This window comes from Chiloscyllium punctatum, chromosome 28 (genome assembly GCF_047496795.1).
Source record: "Chiloscyllium punctatum isolate Juve2018m chromosome 28, sChiPun1.3, whole genome shotgun sequence".
Classification (NCBI taxonomy): Eukaryota; Metazoa; Chordata; class Chondrichthyes; order Orectolobiformes; family Hemiscylliidae; genus Chiloscyllium; species Chiloscyllium punctatum.
The window spans coordinates 18268082-18291918 of record NC_092766.1 but is presented as its reverse complement, the minus strand read 5'-3'; the positions used below and the strand labels follow the sequence as shown (position 1 = coordinate 18291918).

Below are 23837 nucleotides of genomic sequence, written 5' to 3'. Positions count from 1 at the left end.
CTGCTGTGCTCTTCCAGCACCACTAATCCAGTATTTGCTTTCCAGCATCTGCAGTCATTGTTTTTACCTCAATATGTTGAAGGTGTTAGCCCCCTGTGTTCTCGGTCTATGACCTGATGTTTAGATTGATTCTAATCTAAAAAGTCTGAATTCTCCGAGTCATTCCCCTGCGCCGCACGGACTGCGGCACTTCAAGATGGCAGGTCAGTGTCATCTTCCCAGTGAGGGACCGACAACTAAATCTGGGTGGTTACGTGGCTCAGTGGTTAGCACCGCTGACTGACAGCGCCTGGGTTCGATTCCAGCCTCGGGTGACTGTCTGTGCGGAGACTCCGTCACGGTCCTAAGATGCGCAGGTTTGGTGAACTGGCTGTGCTGAATTGCCCATAGTGTTCGGGGATGTGCAGGCTAGGTGCATTAGTCAGGGAAATGGGTCTGGGCGGGATCGTCCAGGGTGGTGGTGGACTTGTTGGACCCACACTGTAAGGGATTCTATGAGATAGCTGTGTCGCGTTTTTTGCTCTCCCTTAGCGCGGCAATGGGTCCTGCAGACAGGCGCAGAGTGCTATCTCCACTTCAGTGCTGAGGGGGGACAGTATCCAAACCCTCTGTCCTATCCGTCGGTGAGTCGGGTAGAGACTGACTGAGCCTTTTGGCCTCTAGAAAATGAAGTGGGTAAGGCCGGGTCGCATTGAGAGGAGAGACACAGTCTAAAACCCTCAGGCTAAATGAGGGACATGAGGAAACACTTCGGCACTCAGAAGAGCAGTCGAGGTTTGGAACTCTCTTCTACAAATTGCAGTTGATGCTGGCCCCACGGAGCAGCAGAGAGGTGCTCATTTTAAATCTGAGAGAGGTAAAACTTTGTGAAGCAAGGTGATATGGGCCAAAGGCCCGGTATATGGAGCTAGGCCTCACACAGGAGTAGAATGGTCCACTCCTGTTCCTGTTAGAACAAAGATCTGAGCAGATGTAAAACTAGGATTACTGATGTTGGAAGTGTCGGATCACACGGTTTGGATCGTGCATGGTCACAGCCCATCTGCATCTCCTGTCATCCACTGTCTTTGAGGGCAACTTTCACTTGCTGTTCTCCTTTTCAAGATGAGACATCCAGTGTCCAAACCACATCCTCTCTGACGGTCACTGCAACGTTACTGCACTATATCAGGACTGTCGGCTCCAACATCTCCAGACTCGACAGGGCAAAGGTCCAGTCACAGGTAAGATTGACCCTCTCCCCCGTGATCAAAGAACTAAAACCTGTCAGAAATAGGGAAGGGGTGTAGGGGCTGGAGGAGGCGACAGAGATAAGGAGAGGGTGTAGGGGGAGGGGGGGGTGACAGAGATAGGGAGGGGGTGTAGGGGCTGGAGGGGGTGACAGAGATAGGGAGGGGGTGTAGGGGGATGGAGGGGTGGCAGAGATAGGGAGGGGGTGTAGGGGGATGGAGGGGGTGACAGAGATAGGGAGGGGGTGTAGGGGGCTGGAGGGGGATGACAGAGATAGGGAGGGGGTGTAGGGGGATGGAGAGGGTAACAGAAATAGGAAGGGGATGTAGGGGATGGAGGGGTGACAGAGATAGGGAGGGGGTGTAGGGGGAGGGGGTGGTGACAGAGATAGGGAGGGGGTGTAGGGGATGGAGGGGGTGACAGAGATAGGGAGGGGGTGTAGGGGGATGGAGGGGGTGACAGAGATAGGGAGGGGGTGTAGGGGGATGGAGGGGTGGCAGAGATAGGGAGGGGGTGTAGGGGGATGGAGGGGGTGACAGAGATAGGGAGGGGGTGTAGGGGGCTGGAGGGGGGTGACAGAGATAGGGAGGGGGTGTAGGGGGCTGGAGGGGGATGACAGAGATAGGGAGGGGGTGTGGGGGATGGAGAGGGTAACAGAAATAGGAAGGGGATGTAGGGGATGGAGGGGTGACAGAGATAGGGAGGGGATGGAGGGGGTGACAGAGATAGGGAGGGGGTGTAGGGGGCTGGAGGGGGGTGACAGAGATAGAGACACAAGGGAGTACTCAGTGACTACTTGCACACCGGGACGTTCAGACAAGCATGGGTGCTAGGGAATGCTTGTTCCCATCCCTGAATGAGAGAGGGCAGGGTTGTCAAGGAGGGACACTTTCTCAGTCAAGGCCTAGATTGGAAAGAACTGAAAGCTTACTTTGGCGCTATATAGGAGTTTGGTTTGACCATGGCTGAAGGGCCACATGCACCTCCGTTCGCCGCATAGTAGGAAGGATGTGATTATACTGGAGGTGGGGGGGGTGGGGAAGGGGAGTGATTCACATTTAAGGCATCTGGATGGGTATATGAATAGGAAGGGTTTAGAGGGATATGGGCTGGGTGCTGGCTGGTGGGACTAGATTGGGTTGGGATATCTGGTTGGCATGGACGGGTTGGACCGAAGGGTCTGTCTCCATGCTGGACATCTCTACGACTCGATATTAGCTGTAAGTATCACTAATTCCACCTCCTGTATGTTCTTAGCTACAAAGAGTGGCTGGCTAATCTCGAATTGTCTTCTTTGGAGAGGGATCCTGACAGGGGTGTATGAGATTATGAGGGGCGTGGACGGAGTGGACTGGAAGCAGCTGCTCCTCTTTGTTGAAGCATCAAGAACAACGCGGGATACTTTTAAGGTGAATTGCATGAGGTTGAGAGGGGGTTGGAGGAAAAGTTTTGTTTTCACCCAGAGATGCATAGATTGCACCATGTCGGGAGGGTAGTTGATGCAGGTCAACCCACAGAATTTACAAATGACTTGGACAAGCACTCAAGGCCATGGGCCAAACCGCTGGCAAGTGGGACTCATGTAGATTTAGTGAGATTTAGTGTTTTACGGCAGGACAGATGTGATGGGCCGAAGGGCCTCTTCTGTGCCATGTGATTCTATGGTATGGGGAGAGCACGTGGTATTGGGACATGGGGAGCCATACAGGACTGTGGGGAGTGTGGGGTAGTGGGATTGGTTTGGGATTGATAAAGGGCTATGGGGTGGGGCAGTGGGATTGGTTTGGGATTGATAAAGGGCAATGGGGTGGGGCAGTGGGATTACTTTGGGATTGATAAAGGGCTATGGGGAGGGGTAGTGGGATTACTTTGGGATTCATAAAGGGCTATGGGGAGGGGTAGTGGGATTACTTTGGGATTCATAAAGGGCTATGGGGTGGGGCAGTGGGATTGGTTTGGGATTGATAAGGGGCTATGGGGCGGGGCAGTGGGATTACTTTGGGATTGATAAAGGGCAATGGGGTGGGGCAGTGGGATTACTTTGGGATTGATAAAGGGCTATGGGGAGGGGCAGTGGGATTACTTTGGGATTCATAAAGGGCTATGGGGCGGGGCAGTGGGATTACTTTGGGATTGATAAAGGGCTATGGGGTGGGGCAGTGGGATTGGTTTGGGATTGATAAAGGGCTATGGGGTGGGGCAGTGGGATTACTTTGGGATTGATAAAGGGCTATGGGGCGGGGCAGTGGGATTAGTTTGGGATTGATAAAGGACCATGGGGCGGGATAGTGGGATTAGTTTGGGATTGATAAAGGGCTATGGGGTGGGGCAGTGGGATTGGTTTGGGATTGATAAAGGGCTATGGGGTGGGGCAGTGGGATTACTTTGGGATTGATAAAGGGCTATGGGGCGGGGCAGTGGGATTAGTTTGGGATTGATAAAGGACCATGGGGCGGGATAGTGGGATTAGTTTGGGATTGATAAAGGGCTATGGGGTGGGGCAGTGGGATTGGTTTGGGATTGATAAAGGGCCATGGGGTGGGGCAGTGGGATTGGTTTGGGATTGATAAAAGGCTATGGGGAGGGATAGTGGGATTGGTTTGGTATTGATAAAGGGCTATGGGGTGGGGCAGTGGGATTGGTTTGGGATTGATAAAGGGCTATGGGGTGGGGCAGTGGGATTGGTTTGGGATTGATAAAGGGCTATGGGATGGGGCAGTGGGATTACTTTGGGATTGATAAAGGGCTACGGGAAAGTAGGGCAATGGAATTAATTTGGGATTGAGCCAGGACTCTAGGGACATTGTGGGACTGTGGGATTAGTGTGCGGATTGACCCAGGGTGATTGGGACTGTGGGGGAATGGGATTGGATTGGGCTTGATACTTGGCTATGGGAAAACAGCTCGGAGAAAGTGAGGGTTGCAGATGCTGGAGATCAGAGTTGAGAGTGTGGTGCTGGAAAAACACAGCAGGTCAGGCAACATCCGAGGAGCAGGAGAATCGACGTTTTGGGCAAAAGCCCTTCATCAGGAAGGGAAAGCAGGGCAATTGAATGAATTTGGGATTGACACAGGACTCTATGGACCATTGTGGGGCTGCGGGATTAGGTTGAGATTGACTCAGCACTCTGCGGAGATAGTTGGACAGTGGAATTAATATCGATGTGACAATTCTGAGTCTGCCGTAAAGTCTGAACGGCCTGATTACAAGCTTCTGTTTTCACTTTAGCTGTAAATATCAATACTTCTGCTTCCAGACGGTTAAAATATCACAACAGGTAATACATTCAGTGGTGAGTGAAGGCAATCAGACTGAATCCCATCTTCCAAATCAGGAAAAAAAAGCCATGGCCAATCTGTCCAGGATTCACTCCTTCACTCTCAGCTGGTTTTCCTGTTCCCACTCTGAACCTTTATTTCGCTCCTGAGGTCCTCTTGGTAAACGAGCCTGGGGGGGCAATGATACAAACGCAGAATTCATCAGTCAAGTTCTCTGAGAGTTGACATAACTTGACACCATAGCTTCCCCTTTTGTAAATGCACCCCGTTTCAGTTTCCAGTTGATTGAGAGCAAGAGTCTTGGAAGATGTGTCTGACCATATGGCGTGAGTTTGAAATCTGAAACATTGAAGACCTAGGCACAGGGGAGAAACACCGCAAGACAGATGTCTTTCGAACATCCTCTACATGTGGTGTCAGTGCTCCATGATTCTCGCAATTCAATCCAGGTCAGACTGGGTAAGGACAGCAGATTTCCCTCACTTCCCAGAGATCTGTAAACCTAATGGGTTTTTCCAACAATCAGTCACCAGACTGATGCTTCCAGTCGATTCCAGATATTAGTCATTGATTGCCTCAGCTCGCCGAGATTCGAGCCCACGTCTCTCAGGCATCAGGGTTCCAGTGATGTGAGCGCTTTACCGTCTCCTCTCGGAAGAAATATAGACAGGCTGCTTAAGAAGGCGTTCAGCACCTTAATGGCTCAGACCATTGAGTTTCGGAGTTGGGACGTTATGTGGAGGTTATGCAGGACGTTGGTGAGGCCTTTTCTGAATCCAAATCCCGTCACCCTGTCATCGAAAGGATATTATTAAGCTAGAGAGGGTTCAGAAGAGATTTACCAGGGTATGGAGGGTTTCAATTATAAGGAGAGACAAGATAGGCTGGAGCTGTTTTCCCTGGAGCGTCGGAGGTTGAGGGGTGACCTTATAGAGGTTTATAAAATCATGAGGGGGTATAGATAAGGTGAATGGCCAGGTGTCTTTTCCCTGGGGTGGGGGACGAGAGATAAATAAATAAATAGATAAATAGACAATAGATGCAGGAGTAGGCCATTCAGCCCTTCGAGCCTGCACCGCCATTCAATATGATCATGGCTGATCATTCCCAATCAGTATCCCAATCAGAGGGCACATTTTATAAGGCGGGAGGGGAACTTTGTAAAAAAAAGAACATATGAGGCAATTTTTTTTTACACAGAGTGTGATTTGTGTGTGGAATGAATTTCCAGAGGAAGTGGTGAATGTGGCTGCTGTTACAACAGTTAAAAGACATTTAGCTAAGTACATGTACGGGAAAGGTTTGGAGGGATAGGGGCCAATCACGCGCAGATTAGTTTGGGATTACAATCAGCATGGACTGGCTGGACTGTTTCCGTGCTAGCCATGATGCGGGGGGAACAAAGGTCGCACAACACCAGGTTATAATCCAATGGGTTGATTTGGAAGCACTAGCTTTCGGAGCACTGCTCCTTCATCAGGTAGCTGTGGAGCAGGATCAGAAGACATTATCAATGGGGGAGAATTTTGCTCTAAATTCTGTGTCTCTGCCACCCGGTGAAGGAGCAGCAGCCTGAAGGCTCGCCCTTTCAAATAAACCTGTTGGGCAGGACCCTGGTGTTGTGTGATTTTTAACTGTTTCCATGCTGTACGATACAGGACAGATGTCAGAGGTCGCTTCTTTACTCAGAGGGTGGTAAGGACATGCCTGCAACAGTAGTATTGCATTGGATAGACATAGAGATGAAAATGGAATAGTGTAGATGAGGATCTAACATTTGAACTTAGGTTATTATTAGAAGCAACAAGTATATGTGGATTTTTTACTAACCACAAAATGGCAGTTCAATTTGAAAGAATACTAGAAACTAGCTGAGAGTAGTGATTGGACCCAGTGAACTTGTATGCTATTTTGCAGAATTAAGCTGAAATTCAAAGATAAGAGGACAATAGAGTTTTCATAAAATAAATATTGACACATTAATTGACCATTCGAACTCATCTTAAACTGCTACCGTGGTAATAACAACTTACGTAAATAAGATTTCTTTCCCAAGGAATACCATTGGATTAACCTGTTGTCAATCATGTCACCATATTACAGTTGATTGGATTTTCATAGGTTAAAAAGGCTTCCAATTGGCTTCACAGGTCAGTGCAACATTGAGGGCCGAAGGGCCTTGCTGTGCTGTTATGTTCTACGTATGACTCTGTGACTACTAAGAGCACTAATATCCTCACCCAAAAATTAGATTAGATTCTCTACAGTGTGGAAACAGGCCCTTCGGCCCAACAATTCCGACCCTCCGAAGAGTAACCCACCCAGACCCATTTCCCTCTGACTAATGCACCTAACACTATGGGCAATCTAGCATAGCCAATTCACCCTGATCTGCACACCTTTGGACTGTGGGAGGAAACCGGAGCACCCAGAGGAAACCCACGCAGACACGGGGAGAATGTACAAACTCCACACAGACAGTCGCCTGAGGCGGGAATTGAACCTGAGTCTCAGGGTGCTATGAGGCAGCAGTGCTAACCACTGAGCCACTGTGCCACCCATATGGAGAAGGCTATTTTAGAATGAATAATGTGGAATGACTTCCAGGGAATATGTTACAGCGGTAAGGGGAAAGGTCATCTCGGAAGACTCTCCAATTAAAACTGGGTAAAATTTAAAAACTGTAAAGGAGTAATTACATTGATGGACTGTACTATAGACCCCTCACACTCTAAGAGACACAGAATGGAGCGGATATATTGGCAAACTTCAGGGAAGTGTAACAGTAAGAGGGTGGTGATTGTAGGGAATTTCGACTAACCATCAGTACCTAGAGTGTGAAAGGTTTAGAGGGAGCAGAGTTTTTTTTAAAATACATCCTGAAGAGCTTTATAAGCCAGTATATAAAAGGCCTGACAAGACAAGGAGTGTTCCTGGACTTCATTTTTAAGCATCAAAACCGAGCAAGTATTTTGCAGACGGTTCTGTTAGACGCAAGATTGGCATAGAGAAAGGTCAAGAATGGGCCTGAGCTCAAACTTCTCGGCTGGCTGACTTTAATAAGATCAGGTCATCATTTGGCCAAAGTGGACTGGGAAACAGATACCTTCTCTCTCAGAGCAGTGGGATCCATTCAAGAAAGAAGCAGTACGAGGTCAACAGAGAGAAAGGATGAAGGGCTTTCGCCTGAAACGTCGATTCTCCTGCTCCTCAGATGCTCCACAGTTCAGCGCCACGCTCTCGACTCTGATCTGCAGTCCCTCACTTTCACCACAGAGAAAGGCTGGGACCATCCAATCCTGTGAACCCTGGGTATTGAGGGACATACAGCATTGGACAAAGAGAAAAGGGAGGCTTCTGGCAGACAGTGAGGCCTCAACACAACAGGAGACTTGGAGCACCACGGAAAGTATTCCATTTGCATGCATCGCTGCTTGTTATGGCAACTGCTCTGCATCAGAAACTGCAGAGAGTTGTGAACACAACCAAATGCATGACGTAAGCCAACCTTTCCATCCACTGACTCCACCTGTACACACCGCTGCCTCAGGACGGCAGTCAAGATCATCAAAGACGTCTCCCACCCCGGTTATAATCTCTTCCAACAAAAAGCTTACAAAAAAATACAAAAAGCTGAAGCACACATACCAACCGATTCAAGAACAGCTCCTTCTCTGCTGTTGTTGTTAAACCACTGTGTCGAGAGTGTGGCGCTGAAAAAGCGCAGCAGGTCGGGGAGCATCCGAGGAGCAGGGGAATCGACGTTTCGGGCGATAAGCCCTTCCTGATCAAACGTCGAATCCCCAGCTCCTCGGATGCTGCCTGACCTGCTGCGCTTTTCCCAGCGCCGCGCTCGCGACTCTCCTCTCCAGCATCTGCAGTCCCTCACCTTCTCAGTTCTTCTGACTCGACTTTCTCAGGCTTGAAATGTAGTGCTGACCTCGCTCGCTGTGGGCGTTCCCTGCTGCCGCGAACATTGTATCCCTCGCCCTGTTCAATCAGCCTTACACAGTTTGTATGATACAGTCTGCCTGTACCACAGGCGAAACAAAACGTTTCACTGTCCCAAGTACATGTGACAATAATAAATCAAAATAGATAGTGTCGCAAGCGTAAGAGGGGACTTAAAAGGATTAGGGGAGCTAGAAAGGACCTGAAAGTTCCCACCAGGTAAATAGTGCAGTGAAGAAGGCATATGGCGTACTGGGCTTTATTGGTGGAGGAATTGAGTTCAGGAGTCCTGAGGTCATGTTGCAGTTGTATAAGACTCTGGTGCGGCCTTATCTGGAGTATTGTGTGCAGTTTTGGTCGCCATACTCTAGGAAGGATGTGGAGGGACTCGAACGAGTGCAGAGGAAGTTTACCAGGATGTTGCCTGGTATGGTAGGAAGATCGTATGAGGAAAGGCTGAGGCACTTGGGGTTGTTTTCATTGGAGAAAAGAAGGTTTAGGGGTGACTTGATAGAGGTGTACAAGATGATTAGGGGGTTAGATAGGGTTGACCATGAGAACCTTTTTCCGCGTATGGAGTCAGCTGTTACTAGGGGACACAGCTTTAAATTAAGGGGAGGTTGGTATAGGACAGATGTTAGGGGTAGGTTCTTTACTCAGCGGGTTGAGAGTTCATGGAATGCCCTGCCAGTATCAATGGTGGATTCTCCCTCTTTATGGTCATTCAAGCGGGCATTGGATAAGCATATGGAGGTTATTGGGCTAGTGTAGGTTAGGTCGGCTTCGGTCGGCACAACATCGAGGGCCGAAGGGCCTATACTGCGCTGTATTTTTCTATGTTCTATGTTCTATGGGAGGCAAATCCTAATTTGTTTTACCACATGTTACCAATAAAAAGAGAATTTTAAGCCCCATAGCAATAATTTGTCTGTGAAGCCAGAGAATGGAGGTTGGATTCCAACTGAATATTGGTATTCTCTACTGAGAGGGATGGTCTGGGTATAGAAATCACGTGATTCTGGTAAAGAAATTAGCATAGTCAGAGAGGGGAGGCTTAAAAGTGGGTAAATCTCCGTGCCTCGAAGACTGTGGTGCTGGAAAAGCACAGCCAGTCAGGCAGCATCCGAGGAGCAGGAGAGTTGACGTTTCGGGCGTAATCACTTGCCTGATGAAGGGCTTGTGCCCGAAACGTCGATTCTCTTGCTCCTGGGATGCTGCCTGACCGGCTGTGCTTTTCCAGCACCACACTTTCTACCCTCATCTGCAGTCCCTGCCTTTCTCCTAAACCTCCTCGGCGGGTGAGTAAGGCAAGAGAGGAAATAACCAGGCACCCGCACAAATTTTCACTTTTTAGATTAGATTAGATTCCCGACAGTGTGGCCCAACCCGTCCACACTGACCCTCTGAAGAGTAACCCATTTCCCTCTGACTAATGCACCTAACACTATGGGCAATTTCTTATGGCCAGTTCACCTGGCCCGCACATCTTTGGACTGTGGGAGGAAACCGGAGCACCCGGAGGAAACCCACGCAGAACGTGCAAACTCCACACAGACAGTCGCTTGAGGCTGGAATTGAACCTGGTGCTGTAAGGCAGCAGTGCTAACCACTGAGCCACCATGCCTCACTTCCTCTACGCCCGCAGAAATGATGCAAGAGGGCTGGAGGATAAACGACGTGGTGCCATTGTTCAAGAAGGGAGTAAGGGATAAATCAAGAAACGATGGTCCAGTCAGTCTCACCTTGGTGTTGGGACAAATTTGGATGTAACTCTGAGGGACAGAAGTAGCCTGGGTTTGGAGAGGTCGAGACTCATCAAGGACAGTCAGTACAGTTTTGTTAAGGGGAGATCATAGCTGACCAACTTCACTGAGTTTTTCAAATGGGGCGACCATGTTTGGACATGAAGGTAATGCTTTTGCCTCAATCCACTTGGATCTTGGCAAAGCTTTCGATGGCGTCCTGTATGGGACACTGGTAGCAAGACTGGGATCCATGGGATCCATGGAAATTTGATCAATTGGATCCACAATTAACTGAGTGGCAAGAAAATATATTGGGTGCAATTCTGGTCTCCCTCCAATCGGAAGGATGTTTTGAAACTTGAAAGGGTTCAGAAAAGATTTACAAGGATGTTGGAGGGTTTGAGCTACAGGGAGAGGCTGAACAGGCAGGGGCTGTTTTCCCTGGAGTGTCGGAGGCTGAGGGGTGACCTTATAGAGGTTTATAAAATTATGAGGGGCATGGATAGGGTGAAAATCTTTTTTTCCCTGGGGTGGGGGAGTCTTAAACAAGAGGGCATACGTTTAAGGTGAGAGGGGAAAGTTATGAATAGGGCCTAACGGGCAACTTTTTCACCCAGAGGGTGGTGCGTGTCTGGAATGAGCTGCCAGAGGAAGTGGTGGAGGCTGGTACAATTGCAACATTAGGGTCATACAATCCTGACAGTGTGGAAACTGGCCAATTAGCTCAACAAGGAGAAAATGAGGACAGCAGCTGCTGTGGATCAGAGTCAAAAAGTGTGGCGCTGGAAAAGCACGGGCAGCATCCGAGGAGCAGGAAGATCGACGTTTCGATCATGAGCTCTTCACCAGGAACGTTGATTTTCCTGCTCCTCAGATGCTGCCTGGTCTGCTGTGCTTTTCCAGCGCCACACTCTCAACATTTGGCTCAACAAGTTCACTCCAACCCTCTGAAGAATAACTCACCCGGACTCATTCCTTCACCCTACATTTATCCCTGATTAATCCACCCTAATCTGCACATCCCTGGCTGGGACAATTTAGCCTGGTCAATCCACCCTAACCTGGGCACTAAAGGACAATTTAGCATGGCCAATCCACCCTAACCTGCAGACCCCTGGGCACTATGGGACAATTTAGCCTGGTCAATCCACCCTAACCTGCAGACCCCTGGGCACTATGGGACAATTTAGCATGGCCAATCCACCCTAACCTGCACATCCCTGGGCACTAAAGGACAATTTAGCATGGCCAATCCACCCTAACCTGCAGACCCCTGGGCACTATGGGACAATTTAGCCTGGTCAATCCACCCTAACCTGCACATCCCTGGGCACTAAAGAACAATTTAGCATGGCCAATCCACCCTAACCTGCACATCCCTGGGCACTACGGGACAATTTAGCCTGGCCAATCCTCCCTTACCTGCATATCCATAGGCACTATGGGACAATTTAGCCTGGTCAATCCACCCTAACCTGCACATCCCTGGACACTATGGGACAATTTAGCATGGCCAATCCACCCTAACCTGCACATCCCTGGGCACTACGGGACAATTTAGCATGGCCAATTCACCCTAAACTGCACATCCCTGGGCACTATGGGACAATTTATTATGGCCAATCTACCCTAACCTGCACATCCCTGGGCACAACGGGACAATTTAGCCTGGCCAATCCACTCTTACCTGCACATCCCTGGACACTATGGGACAATTTAGCATGGCCAATTCACCCTAACCTGCACATCCCTGGACACTATGGGATAATTTAGCACGGCCAATCAACCCTAACCTGCACATCCCTGGGCACTATGGGACAATTTAGCATGGCCAATTCACCCTAACCTGCACATCCCTGGACACTATGGGATAATTTAGCACGGCCAATCTATCCTAACCTGCACATCCCTGGGCACTATGGGACAATTTAGCACGGCCAATCTACCCTAACCTGCACATCCCTGGGCACTACGAACAATTTAGCATGGCCAATTCAGCCTAACCTGCACATCCCTGGGCACTACGGGACAATTTAGCACGGCCAATCTACCCTAACCTGCACATCCCTGGACACTACGGGAAAATTTAGCATGGTCAATCTACCCTAACCTGCACATCCCTGGGCACTATGGGACAATTTAGCATGGCCAATTCACCCTAACCTGCACATCCCTGGGCACTACAGGACAATTTAGCATGGCCAATTCACCCTAACCTGCACATCCCTGGGCACTACGGGACAATTTAGCACGGCCAATCCACCCTAACCTGCACATCCCTGGGCACTATGGGACACTTTAGCCTGGCCAATCCACCCTAACCTGCACATCCCTGGGCACTATGGGACAATTTAGCATGGCCAATCCACCCTAACCTGCACATCCCTGGGCACGACGGGACAAATTAGCATGGCCAATCCACCCTAACCTGCACCTCCCTGGGCACTATGGGACAATTTAGCATGGCCAATCCACCCTAACCTGCACATCCCTGGGCACTACGGGACAATTTAGCACGGCCAATCCACCCTAACCTGCACATCCCTGGGCACTATGGGACACTTTAGCCTGGCCAATCCACCCTAACCTGCACATCCCTGGGCACTATGGGACAATTTAGCATGGCCAATCCACCCTAACCTGCACATCCCTGGGCACGACGGGACAAATTAGCATGGCCAATCCACCCTAACCTGCACCTCCCTGGACACTATGGGACAATTTAGCATGGCCAATCCACCCTAACCTGCACATCCCGGGCACTATGAGACAATTTAGCAACACCTTCCACCCCGACCTCAAATTTACCTGGACCGTCTCAGTCTCCTCCCTCCCCTTCCTAGACCTCTCCATTTCTATCTCGGGCGACCGAATCAACACAGACATTTACTATAAACCAACCGACTCCCACCCTGCCCCCTGTAAAATCGCCATCCCATATTCCCAATTCCTTCGTCTCCGCCGCATCTGCTCCCAGGAGGACCAGTTCCAACACCGTACAACCCAGATGGCCTCCTTCTTCAAAGACCGCAATTTCCCCCCAGACGTGATCGACAATGCTCTCCACCACATCTCCTCCACTTCCCGCTCCTCCGCCCTTGAGCCCCACCCCTCCAATCGCCACCAGGACAGAACCCCACTGGTCCTCACCTACCACCCCACCAATCTCCATATACATCGTATCATCCTTCGTCATTTCCGCCACCTCCAAGCGGACCCCACCACCAGGGATATATTTCCCTCCCCTCCCCTATCAGCATTCCGAAAAGACCACTCCCTCCGTGACTCCCTCGTCAGGTCCACACCCCCCACCAACCCAACCTCCACTCCCGGCACCTTCCCCTGCAACCGCAAGAAATGTAAAACTTGCGCCCACACCTCCCCCCTTACTTCCCTCCAAGGCCCCAAGGGATCCTTCCATATCTGCCACAAATTCACCTGCACCTCCACACACATCATTTACTGCATCTGCTGCACCCAATGTGACCTCCTCTATATTGAGGAGAGAGGCCGCCTCCTTGCGGAACGTTTCAGAGAACACCTCTGGGACACCCGCACCAACCAAACTAACCGCCCCGTAGCCCAACACTTCAACTCCCCCTCCCACTCCACCAAGGACATGCAGGTCCTTGGACTCCTCCATCGCCAGACCATAGCAACACGATGATTGGAGGAAGAGCGCCCCATCTTCCACCTAGGAACCCTCCAACCACAAGGGATGAATGCAGATTTCTCCAGTCTCCTCATTTCCCCTCCCCCCAACCTGTCTCAGTCAAATCCCTCGAAGTCAGCAACACCTTCCTAACCTGCAATCTTCTTCCTGACCTCTCCGCCCCCACCCCACTCCGGCCTATCACCCTCACCTTAACCTCCTTCTACCTATCACATTTCCAACACCCCTCCCCCAACTCCCTCCTCCCGACCTTTTATCTTCGCCTGCTGGACACACTTTCCTCATTCCTGAAGAAGGGCTCATGCCCGAAACGTCGATTCTCCTGCTCCTTGGATGCTGCCTGACCTGCTGCGCTTTTCCAGCAACACATTTTTCAGCTCTGATCTCCAGCATCTGCAGTCCTCACTTTCTCCTCGACAATTTAGCATGGCCAATCCACCCTAAACTGGACATCCCTGGGCACTATGGGACAATTTAGCATGGCCAATCCACCCTAACCTGCACATCCCTGGGCACTATGGGACATTTTAGCATGGCCAATCCACCCTAACCTGCACATCCCTGGGCACTATGGGACAGTTTAGCATGGCCAATCCACCCTAACCTGCACATCCCTGAACACTATGGGACAATTTAGCCTGGCCAATCCACCCTAACCTGTACATCCCTGGGCACTACGGGACATTTTTACATGGCCAATCCACCCTAACCTGCACATCCCTGGGCACTATGGGACAATTTAGCATGGCCAATCCACCCTAACCTGCACATCCCTGGGCACTATGGGACAAATTAGCATGGCCAATCCACCCTAACCTGCACATCCCTGGGCACTATGGGACAATTTAGCATGGCCAATCCACCCTAACCTGCACATCCCTGGGCACTATGGGACAATTTAGCATGGCCAATCCACCCTAACCTGCACATCCCTGGACACTATGGGACAAATTAGCATGGCCAATCCACCCTAACCTGCACATCCCTGGGCACTATGGGACAATTTAGCATGGCCAATCCACCCTAACCTGCACATCCCTGGGCACTATGGGACAATTTAGCATGGCCAATCCACCCTAACCTACACATCCCTGGACACTATGGGACAATTTAGCATGGCCAATCCACCCTAACCTGCACATCCCTGGGTACTATGGGACAATTTAGCATGGCCAATCCACCCTGACCTGCACATCCCTGGGCACTATGGGACAATTTAGCATGGCCAATCCACCCTAACCTGCACATCCCTGGGCACCACGGGACAATTTAGCATGGCCAATCCACCCTGACCTCCACATCCCTGGGCACTACAGGACAATTTAGCATGGCCAATCCACCCTAACCTCCACATCCCTGGGCACTACGGGACAATTTAGCATGGCCAATCCACCCTAACCTCCACATCCCTGGGCACTACGGGACAATTTAGCATGGCCAATCCACCCTAACCTGCACATCCCTGGGCACTATGGGACAATTTAGCATGGCCAATCCACCCTAACCTGCACATCCCTGGGCACTATGGGACAATTTAGCATGGCCAATCCACCCTAACCTACACATCCCTGGACACTATGGGACAATTTAGCATGGCCAATCCACCCTAACCTGCACATCCCTGGGCACTATGGGACATTTTAGCATGGCCAATCCACCCTAACCTACACATCCCTGGACACTATGGGACAATTTAGCATGGCCAATCCACCCTGACCTGCACATCCCTGGGCACTATGGGACAATTTAGCATGGCCAATCCACCCTAACCTGCACATCCCTGGGCACCACGGGACAATTTAGCATGGCCAATCCACCCTGACCTCCACATCCCTGGGCACTACAGGACAATTTAGCATGGCCAATCCACCCTAACCTCCACATCCCTGGGCACTACAGGACAATTTAGCATGGCCAATCCACCCTAAGCTCCACATCCCTGGGCACTACGGGATAATTTAGCATGGCCAATCCACCCTGACCTCCACATCCCTGGGCACTATGGGACAAATTATCATGCCCAATCCACCCTAACCTGAACATGTTTGGATTGTGGGAGGAAACCAGAGCACCCGGTCCAAATCCACGTAAGCATGGAGGGAGAATGTGCAAGTTCAACGCAGACAGTCACCTCAGGCTGGAATCGAACCTGGGTCCCTGGCACCGTGAGGCAGCAGTGCTAACCACTGATGGGTACATGAATAGGAAGGGTTTCGAGGGATATGTGCCAAGTGCTGGCAAATGGGACCAGCTTCACTGAGGACATCTGTTCGGCACGGACGAGTTGGACCGAAGGGCCTGTTTCCAGGTTGTACAGCTCTAGTGACTCCCCAGAGAAATCATGACCCATTCTCAAAAAAAGTCATTTCAAAACTCCAAGTCAGAAAGTATATTTCACTGCTGCGCAAAGACTCAGAGAGGATGAACCATCCAACAGTAGTTAAGGGTGGTATCAAATCAAAAAACAAGGCACATTACAATGCAGCAGTTTGGGCAAGTTCTAACTACAGCATAGGATGCCTTCGTATCTGAGCCGCCATTTAGCCAAGAATAGGGGCTTGCCTGCCTCAAGGTGAGGAGAAAGGACATTTCAGTGAACCATGTGGTTGTGACCAAGTGGAACTGCAGGCGATGACGTTATGGGTGAGGGATGTGGGGGAGTAAGGTACTTGACGAGCTATGAGCAGGGGTGAGGGGCTGGGTGAAGCAAACAATCGAATAATAGTGTCGGCTCCATGTGAGTTAGTCTCTGTCCCGTCTCGAGGTTGTTCCCAGGACTGTTTGCCTGGGCGAATGAGGTTGTGGCAGGAGCAGGCTGGGGTGGGGTTGGTGGGTTGTGCAATGAATGAAGGCAATGGATGGAAGGGGAGGGCGAGTGGGGTTTGGGGGATGGGCTGTTGGAAGGGCTAGTTAATGGGCGAGTCAAAGGGATAATGGTGAGGGGATTCAATGGGAGAGAAGGCAGAGGAGGTGGAAGGGATTGGAAGAGGAGGGATTGGAGGGGTGCGTGTGTGTTTGTGTCTGTATTTGTGTGTGTGTTTGTGTGTCTCTGTGTGTGTGTCTCTGTCTGTAGGTGAGTTTGTGTGTATATCTGTATGCGTATCTGTGTCTGTCTGTCTGTGTGTGCGTCTGTCTGCATGTGTGTGTCTATGTGAGTGTGTGTTTGTGACTGTGTGTGTCTATGTGCATATTTGTGTCTGTGTGTATATTTGTGTTTGTCTGTGTGCCTGTGTGTGTATCTGTGTGTGTGTCTGTGTGCATATGTGTGTGTCCGTGTGTGTGTTTGTGTGTCTGTGTGTCTGTGTTTCTCTGTGTGTGTCTGTGTGTGTGCGTGTGTATGTGTATCTGTATCTGTGTCTGTCTGTCTGCATGTTTGTCTATGTGTGTGTTCGTGATTGTGTGTGTCTATGTGCATGCTTGTGTCTGTATGCGCGTGTCTGTGTGTGTTTGTGTATGTGTGTGTGTGTGTGTGTGTGCCTGTGTGTGTCTGTGTGTGTCTGTCTGTCTGTGTCTGTGTGTGCATGTATGTGTGTGTGTCTGGGTGTGTTTGTGTGTGTGTGTGTGCCTGTCTGTTAAATTGTATGTGTCTGGCGTGTGTGTGTGGCTATGTGTTTGTGTGCTTATCTGTGTGTGTATGCATGTATGTGTGTCTTTGTGTGTGTGTTGTGCATGTGTGTCTGTGTTTAAGTGTGTATGTGTACCTAAGTGTGTATATATGTGCATCTGTGCGTCTGTGTGTGTGTGTGCGTGTCTGTGTGTGTGTCTCTGTCTCTGTGTGTATGTGTGTCTGTGTGTCTAAGTGTATATGTGTGCATCTGTGTGTGTGTGTCTTTGTGTGTGACTGTGCATGTATCTGTGTGTATGTGTGTCTGTGTGTATGTGTACCTAAGTGTGTATATATGTGCATCTGTGCGTCTGTGTGTGTGAGCATGTCTGTGTGTGTGTTTCTGTCTCTGTATGTATGTGTGTCTAAGTGTGTATATATGTGTGTGTGTGTGTGTGTGTGTGTGTACATGGTGCCTTCAAGGCTGGGGTGCGTGAAAGAGCCGTGACTGGGGACTGAGGGGCTGACAGATGAACTGCAGCAATAGGCCGCACACAGGGCGATAGCAGGTTTTGGGTCTTGGGATGGGGCCCTCAGCTGGGTATCACTGGGCATGACAGGAGGTGGACAGTGCTCCCTCGCTCTCTGTCAGGACATTCGGGAGGTGGGGGGTGGTTGTTCAAAGAGCAGCTAATAATCTGACAGAGGAGGAAATCACAAACCTCAATCAGGATGGTTTTGAGCATTGGCAAGTTGGCTTCATTTCCACAGTGTAAACCGTCTCTGATTTGCAGGTTAGCGAGCGAGGGACTGAGCACCGTCCACTCACCAGCCGAGCAGGCCAACGCCAGGAGAGATGGCGCGACTGCGTGTTGACTGGCCGCCGCTGGTCTGCGCCCTGTCCTGCATTGCGCTGGCACCCGTGGCCCCCGGCTACAGTTTCCAGAACTGCATCCAGAGCGCCAGCCACAATGGCTCCTTCCAGTGCGTCCACCGGTTCCTGAGGCGGGTCTCCAGCGCCGTCTCGGACCTGCCGCCCAGCGCCCTCCACCTCAACGTCTCCCACAACCTCCTGAGCCGGCTGCCAGCGGGCAGCTTCGGCGCGGTGCCGGGCCTGCTCAGCCTGCGCCTGGACTACAACCGGATCAGCTGGGTGGACGCCGGGGCCTTCAGCAACCTCAGCCGGCTGACCGTCCTCAACCTCTCCTACAACGGCATCTCCTGGCTGGGGCCGACGGACCTCCTCGGGTTGGGGAGCCTGTGCCAGCTGCTGGTGGACCACAACCGCCTGGCCACGGTCCAGCCTGACGCCTTCGCCGCGCCCTCGGGGCTGCAGGCCCTCGACATGAGCTTCAACAGGCTGGGGAACTTCTCCGGGGTGGTCGACTCCGTCGCTGCCCTCCGCCGGTTGACCCGCCTGGATCTGAGCGCCAACCGCCTGCGCTCGCTCCGGCATTCCGCCCCCCTGCCGCTCTCCCTGCGGTTCCTCTCCCTCCGCAACAACTCGCTCGACGCCCTGGACTGCCGACGGGACTTCCTGGACCGCAACCTCACCCTGGACGTGTCGGACAACAACATCTCCCGGCTCTCCGACCTCGACTTGAGGAAGGTCGCCTGGCTGGTGGTCAGGAACAACCCCCTGGATGTCTCGGAGCTGCTCCGATCCGGGAACGTGGACCCCCGGCGGGTTGAATACTCCGGCTTACGACTTGGCAGCCGCTCAGAGCTCACCGAGCTGTGCCGTCACCTTGGTAACGGGACGATCGAGCGCTTGCTCCTGCAGAGCAACCGGATCTCCTCCGCCACTCTCCTGTCCCTGGAGGGCTGCCCACCGGTCAAGGCCTGGGATCTGTCGCACAACTCTCTGACGGCCGACGACTGCCTGAAGTTCATAACCCAGCGGGAGCCAGTCACATCCTTCCTCTTGGAGCACAACAGGATTCAAAAGCTGTCTGCCTGCTGCAGCAAGAGGGCAGCCCCCTACCCCAAACTGACCTACCTGTCTTACCGCTACAACCGGATTTTGGCCGTGCCCGCCTGCGCCTTCTCTCACGCCCCCGGCATCAGGAGCCTCCTGCTGAACATCAACAACATTGCCGTCATCAACAGGACGGCCTTCGCTGAGCTCAGCCAACTGCGGACCCTCCGTCTGGACAACAACCTCATCACGGACCTCTACCAGGAGACCTTCTCCGGGCTGGCCCGCCTCCGCACCCTCAACCTGAGGAACAACAGGGTCTCCATCATCTTCAACAACGTCTTCGCCAGCCTCCGCAGCTTGGATACCTTGGACCTGGGCGGCAACAAGGTCCGGAGTCTCACCGGCCGGTCCTTCGGCGGGCTCCGCAACCTGACCAGGCTCTACCTGGACAGGAACAGCATCACCCACATCGGCGAGGAGATCTTCAGCCACCTCCCGTCTCTGAGGGTGCTGGACCTGGCCAAGAACTGGATCCGGTACAACAGCGGCCTAGCCACAAAGGCTCCCTTCGTCCACCTGGGCAGACTCGGCATCCTCAAGCTGCAGGCCCAGCAGCCCTACGGCATCAACATCATCCCCCCGGGGTTCTTCAGAGGCCTCACCTCCCTCCGGGACCTCTACCTGGGTGAGAACAAGATGTCGCTGTCCTCCAGCCGCACGTTCGAGGACCTGGTCAACCTGAGGATCCTCTCCATGCCCGACACATGCAACGGCGTCCACAGTCTCAACCCGGGCGTCTTCCGGAGCCTCCGTCGCCTGGAGAGGCTGGATCTCGAGAACGTCGGCCTCCGCTTCATGTCGGTCGATATCTTCGGCGGCCTCGCCAACCTCAGGAGCTTGGTGCTGGGCAAGAACGCCATCCAGACGGTCAACAGCAGCGTGCTGGAGCAGCTGCCCTCCCTGAGCTACCTGGACCTGAGGAAGAATCCGTTCCCTTGCATCTGCAGCAACGGCTGGTTCCAAAACTGGTCCCTCTCCAACCCCAGGGTGCAGGTCGTCTACTTTTACAACCAGACCTGCGCCAACCAGCAGAGCGCGTACCTGTACAAGTTTGACACTCGGGTCTGTTACTTGGACATTGGGCACCTCATGTTCGAAATAATCTTGCCCGTGTTGCTCCTGTTCACCTTTGTCCCTGTCGTCTATGCCAAAGGGTACTGGCACATTAAGTATGGACTGTACATTTTGCGCTCCTGGCTGAACGACTACAGGGGAAGGGAAGAGAGTCAACAGTCCTACAGATACGACGCTTTCATCTCCTACAATTCCAATGACGAAGGGTGGGTCCTGCAGGAGTTGGTGCCCAACCTGGAAAACAACGGCCCTCAGTGTTTCAAACTCTGCCTCCACCACAGAGACTTTGAGCTAGGCAAGTACATCATCGACAACATCGTGGACAGCATCTACCAGAGCAGGAAGACCATCTGTGTCATGAGCCGCAGCTATTTGGAGAGCGAGTGGTGCTCCATGGAGCTGGAGCTGGCCAGTTACAGGCTCTTCCACGAGCTCAAGGACGTCGTCGTCCTGCTCTTCCTGGAGAAGATTCCGGAAGCCGAGCTCTCCACCTACCACAAGATGCGGAAGGTGATGAAGGAGAAGACCTACATCCAGTGGCCGACGGAAGCGGAAGCTCAGAAGCTCTTTTGGGTCAAAGTGAGGGCAGCGATCAAAGGCTCCAGTCGAGTCAAAGACAGGGACGCTGAAGCAGACAGTTAAAACTCAACCCTTCCAGGACCTGTGCTCTGCCTTGTCATCCTCCCCCAGTGACCCCCACCACACGGCCTCCCCTCGCCATTACTGCTCAATTTGTTGCATTTCCGACCAACCTTCAAGTGTGAGCCCTGCGTCCGTCGTCTCTCCTGCTCCTCGGATGTTGCCTGACCGGCTGTGCTTTTCCAGCGCCATACTTTTTGATCTCCGGGCATCTGCAGGCCTCACTTTCTCCCAAACTGACACCATGGGCCCAGAAACGGGAGCGAGGTGATTATCCCGTTTCCCCTTCCGGCCCGTCGGACTCTGGAGGCGGAGGCAACGCTGGAGGAACTCAGCAGGCCTGGCAGCCTCGGTGAAGAGGGAAGCAGAGTTAACGGGAATGACTCCTCTTCACGACTGTTTTCTACGGCCTGACCCGCATCGTACAGGCTGACGTTCTGAAGACCAGTTAGACCAGACTCAAAACATTAACCCTACTTCTCTCTCTCTCTCTCTCTCTCCACTGATGCTGACAGAACTGCTGAGTTTCTCCAGCGATCTCTGTGCTTGTTTTGGATTTCCGGTATTTTGTCTTTATTCCCACCTCTCACTCCGAGCTGCTGGGGTGAGAAAAAGATCTCGATTTTTGTTTTTTTTATTCAAAATTTGTTTTTCCACAGGACCAATATGTTGACAAACACGAACAGTAGTAGACCCAGCACCGACTCTTGCAGCACATCACAGGCTTCCAGTCTGAGAATCAACTCCCTCCTACCACTCTCTGTTTTCTACTGTCAAGCCCATTGTGTATGCAAATAGCTAGCTTTCCCTGGGTCCGATGTGATCTAACCTTACTAACCTGTCTAACTGTGTGAGGAAGCTTTGCCTCAGATCATCCTTGCTTTTTCTGCACATGACTTTAAATCGACGTCCCTCTCATTCTTGTTCGTTTTACAAGGGGGAGCACCTTCTGCCTATTGACTCTCTCCAGCCCACTCAGGATTTTGAAAGCCTCCATCAGATCTCCCTCTAAGCCGTGATCTCTTCACGGAGAAAAGTGCCAACCTCTGGGTTCGATCCCAGCCTCGGGGCGACTGACTGTGTGGAGGTAGCACGTTCTCCCCGTGTCCGCGTGGGTTTCCTCCGGGTGCTCCGGTTTCCTCCCACAGTCCAAAGATGTGCAGGTTAGGGTGGATTGGCCATGCTAAATTGTCCCATAGTGCCCAGGGATGTGCAGGTTAGGGTGGGATTGGCCATGCTAAATTGTCCCATAGTGCCCAGGGATGTGTAGGTTAGGGTGGGATTGGCCATGCTAAATTGTCCCGTAGTGTCCAGGGATGTGCAGGTTAGGGTGGATTGGCCATGCTAAATTGTCCCGTAGTGTCCAGGGATGTGTAGGTTAGGGTGGGTTGGCCGTGCTAAATTGTCCCGTAGTGCCCAGGGATGTGCAGGTTAGGGTGAATTGGCCATGCTAAATTGTCCCATAGTGCCCAGGGATGTGCAGGTTAGGGTGGATTGGCCATGCTAAATTGTCCCGTAGTGCCCAGGGATGTACAGGTTAAGGTGGATTGGCCGCGCTAAATTGTCCCGTAGTGCCCAGGGATGTGCAGGTTAGGGTGGATTGGCCATGCTAAATTGTCCCATAGTGTCCAGGGATGTGCAGGTTAGGGTGGATTGGCCATGCTAAATTGTCCCATAGTGCCCCAGGGATGTGCAGGTTAGGGTGGATTGGCCATGCTAAATTGTCCCATAGTGCCCAGGGATGTGCAGGTTAGGGTGGATTGGCCATGCTAAATTGTCCCGTAGTGCCCCAGGGATGTGCAGGTTAGGGTGGATTGGCCATGCTAAATTGTCCCATAGTGCCCCAGGGATGTGTAGGTTAGGGTGGATTGGCCATGCTAAATTGTCCTGTAGCGCCCAGGGATGAGCAGGTTAGGGTGGATTGGCCATGCTAAATTGTCCCATAGTGCCCAGGGATGTGGAGGTTAGGGTGGATTGGCCATGCTAAATTGTCCCATAGTGCCCAGGGATGTGCAGGTTAGGGTGGATTGGCCATGCTAAATTGCACATAGTGCCCAGGGATGTGCAGGTTAGGGTGGATTGGCCATGCTAAATTGTCCCATAGTGCCCAGGGATGTGCAGGTTAGGGTGGATTGGCCATGCTAAATTGTCCCATAGTGCCCAGGGATGTGCAGGTTAGGGTGGATTGGCCATGCTAAATTGTCCTGTAGCGCCCAGGGATGAGCAGGTTAGGGTGGATTGGCCTTGCTAAATTGTCCCATTGTGCCCGGGGATGTCCAGGTTAGGGTGGATTGGCCGTGCTAAATTGTCCCATTGTGCCCAGGGATGTGCAGGTTAGGGTGGATTGGCCATGCTACATTGTCCCATAGTGCCCAGGGATGTGCAGGTTAGGGTGGATTGGCCATGCTAAATTGTCCCATAGTGCCCAGGGATGTGTAGGTTAGGGTGGATTGGCCATGCTAAATTGTCCCATAGTGCCCAGGGATGTGCAGGTTAGGGTGGATTGGCCATGCTACATTGTCCCATAGTGCCCAGGGATGTGCAGGTTAGGGTGGATTGGCCATGCTAAATTGCACATAGTGCCCAGGGATGTGCAGGTTAGGGTGGATTGGCCATGCTAAATTGTCCCATAGTGCCCAGGGATGTGCAGGTTAGGGTGGATTGGCCATGCTACATTGTCCCATAGTGCCCAGGGATGTGCAGGTTAGGGTGGATTGGCCA

General features: G+C 51.9%; 1 protein-coding gene across 1 annotated transcript; it reads left to right on the top strand.

Moving 5' to 3' along the window:
• The first annotated feature begins 2569 nt into the window (after window positions 1-2569).
• Window positions 2570-22337, top strand: LOC140454050 (uncharacterized). The gene is made up of 2 exons (XM_072549014.1): window positions 2570-2639; window positions 18217-22337. The coding sequence occupies exon 2, from the start codon at window positions 18279-18281 to the stop codon at window positions 21117-21119; it is 2841 nt and encodes a 946-aa protein (XP_072405115.1). The 5' UTR covers window positions 2570-2639; window positions 18217-18278; the 3' UTR covers window positions 21120-22337.
• The last annotated feature ends 1500 nt before the right edge of the window (window positions 22338-23837 follow it).

Coding starts and splice junctions, on each gene's coding strand:
- LOC140454050 (XM_072549014.1), top strand. CDS start 18,279: ATGGCGCGACTGCGTGTTGACTGGCCGCCGCTGGTCTGCGCCCTGTCC.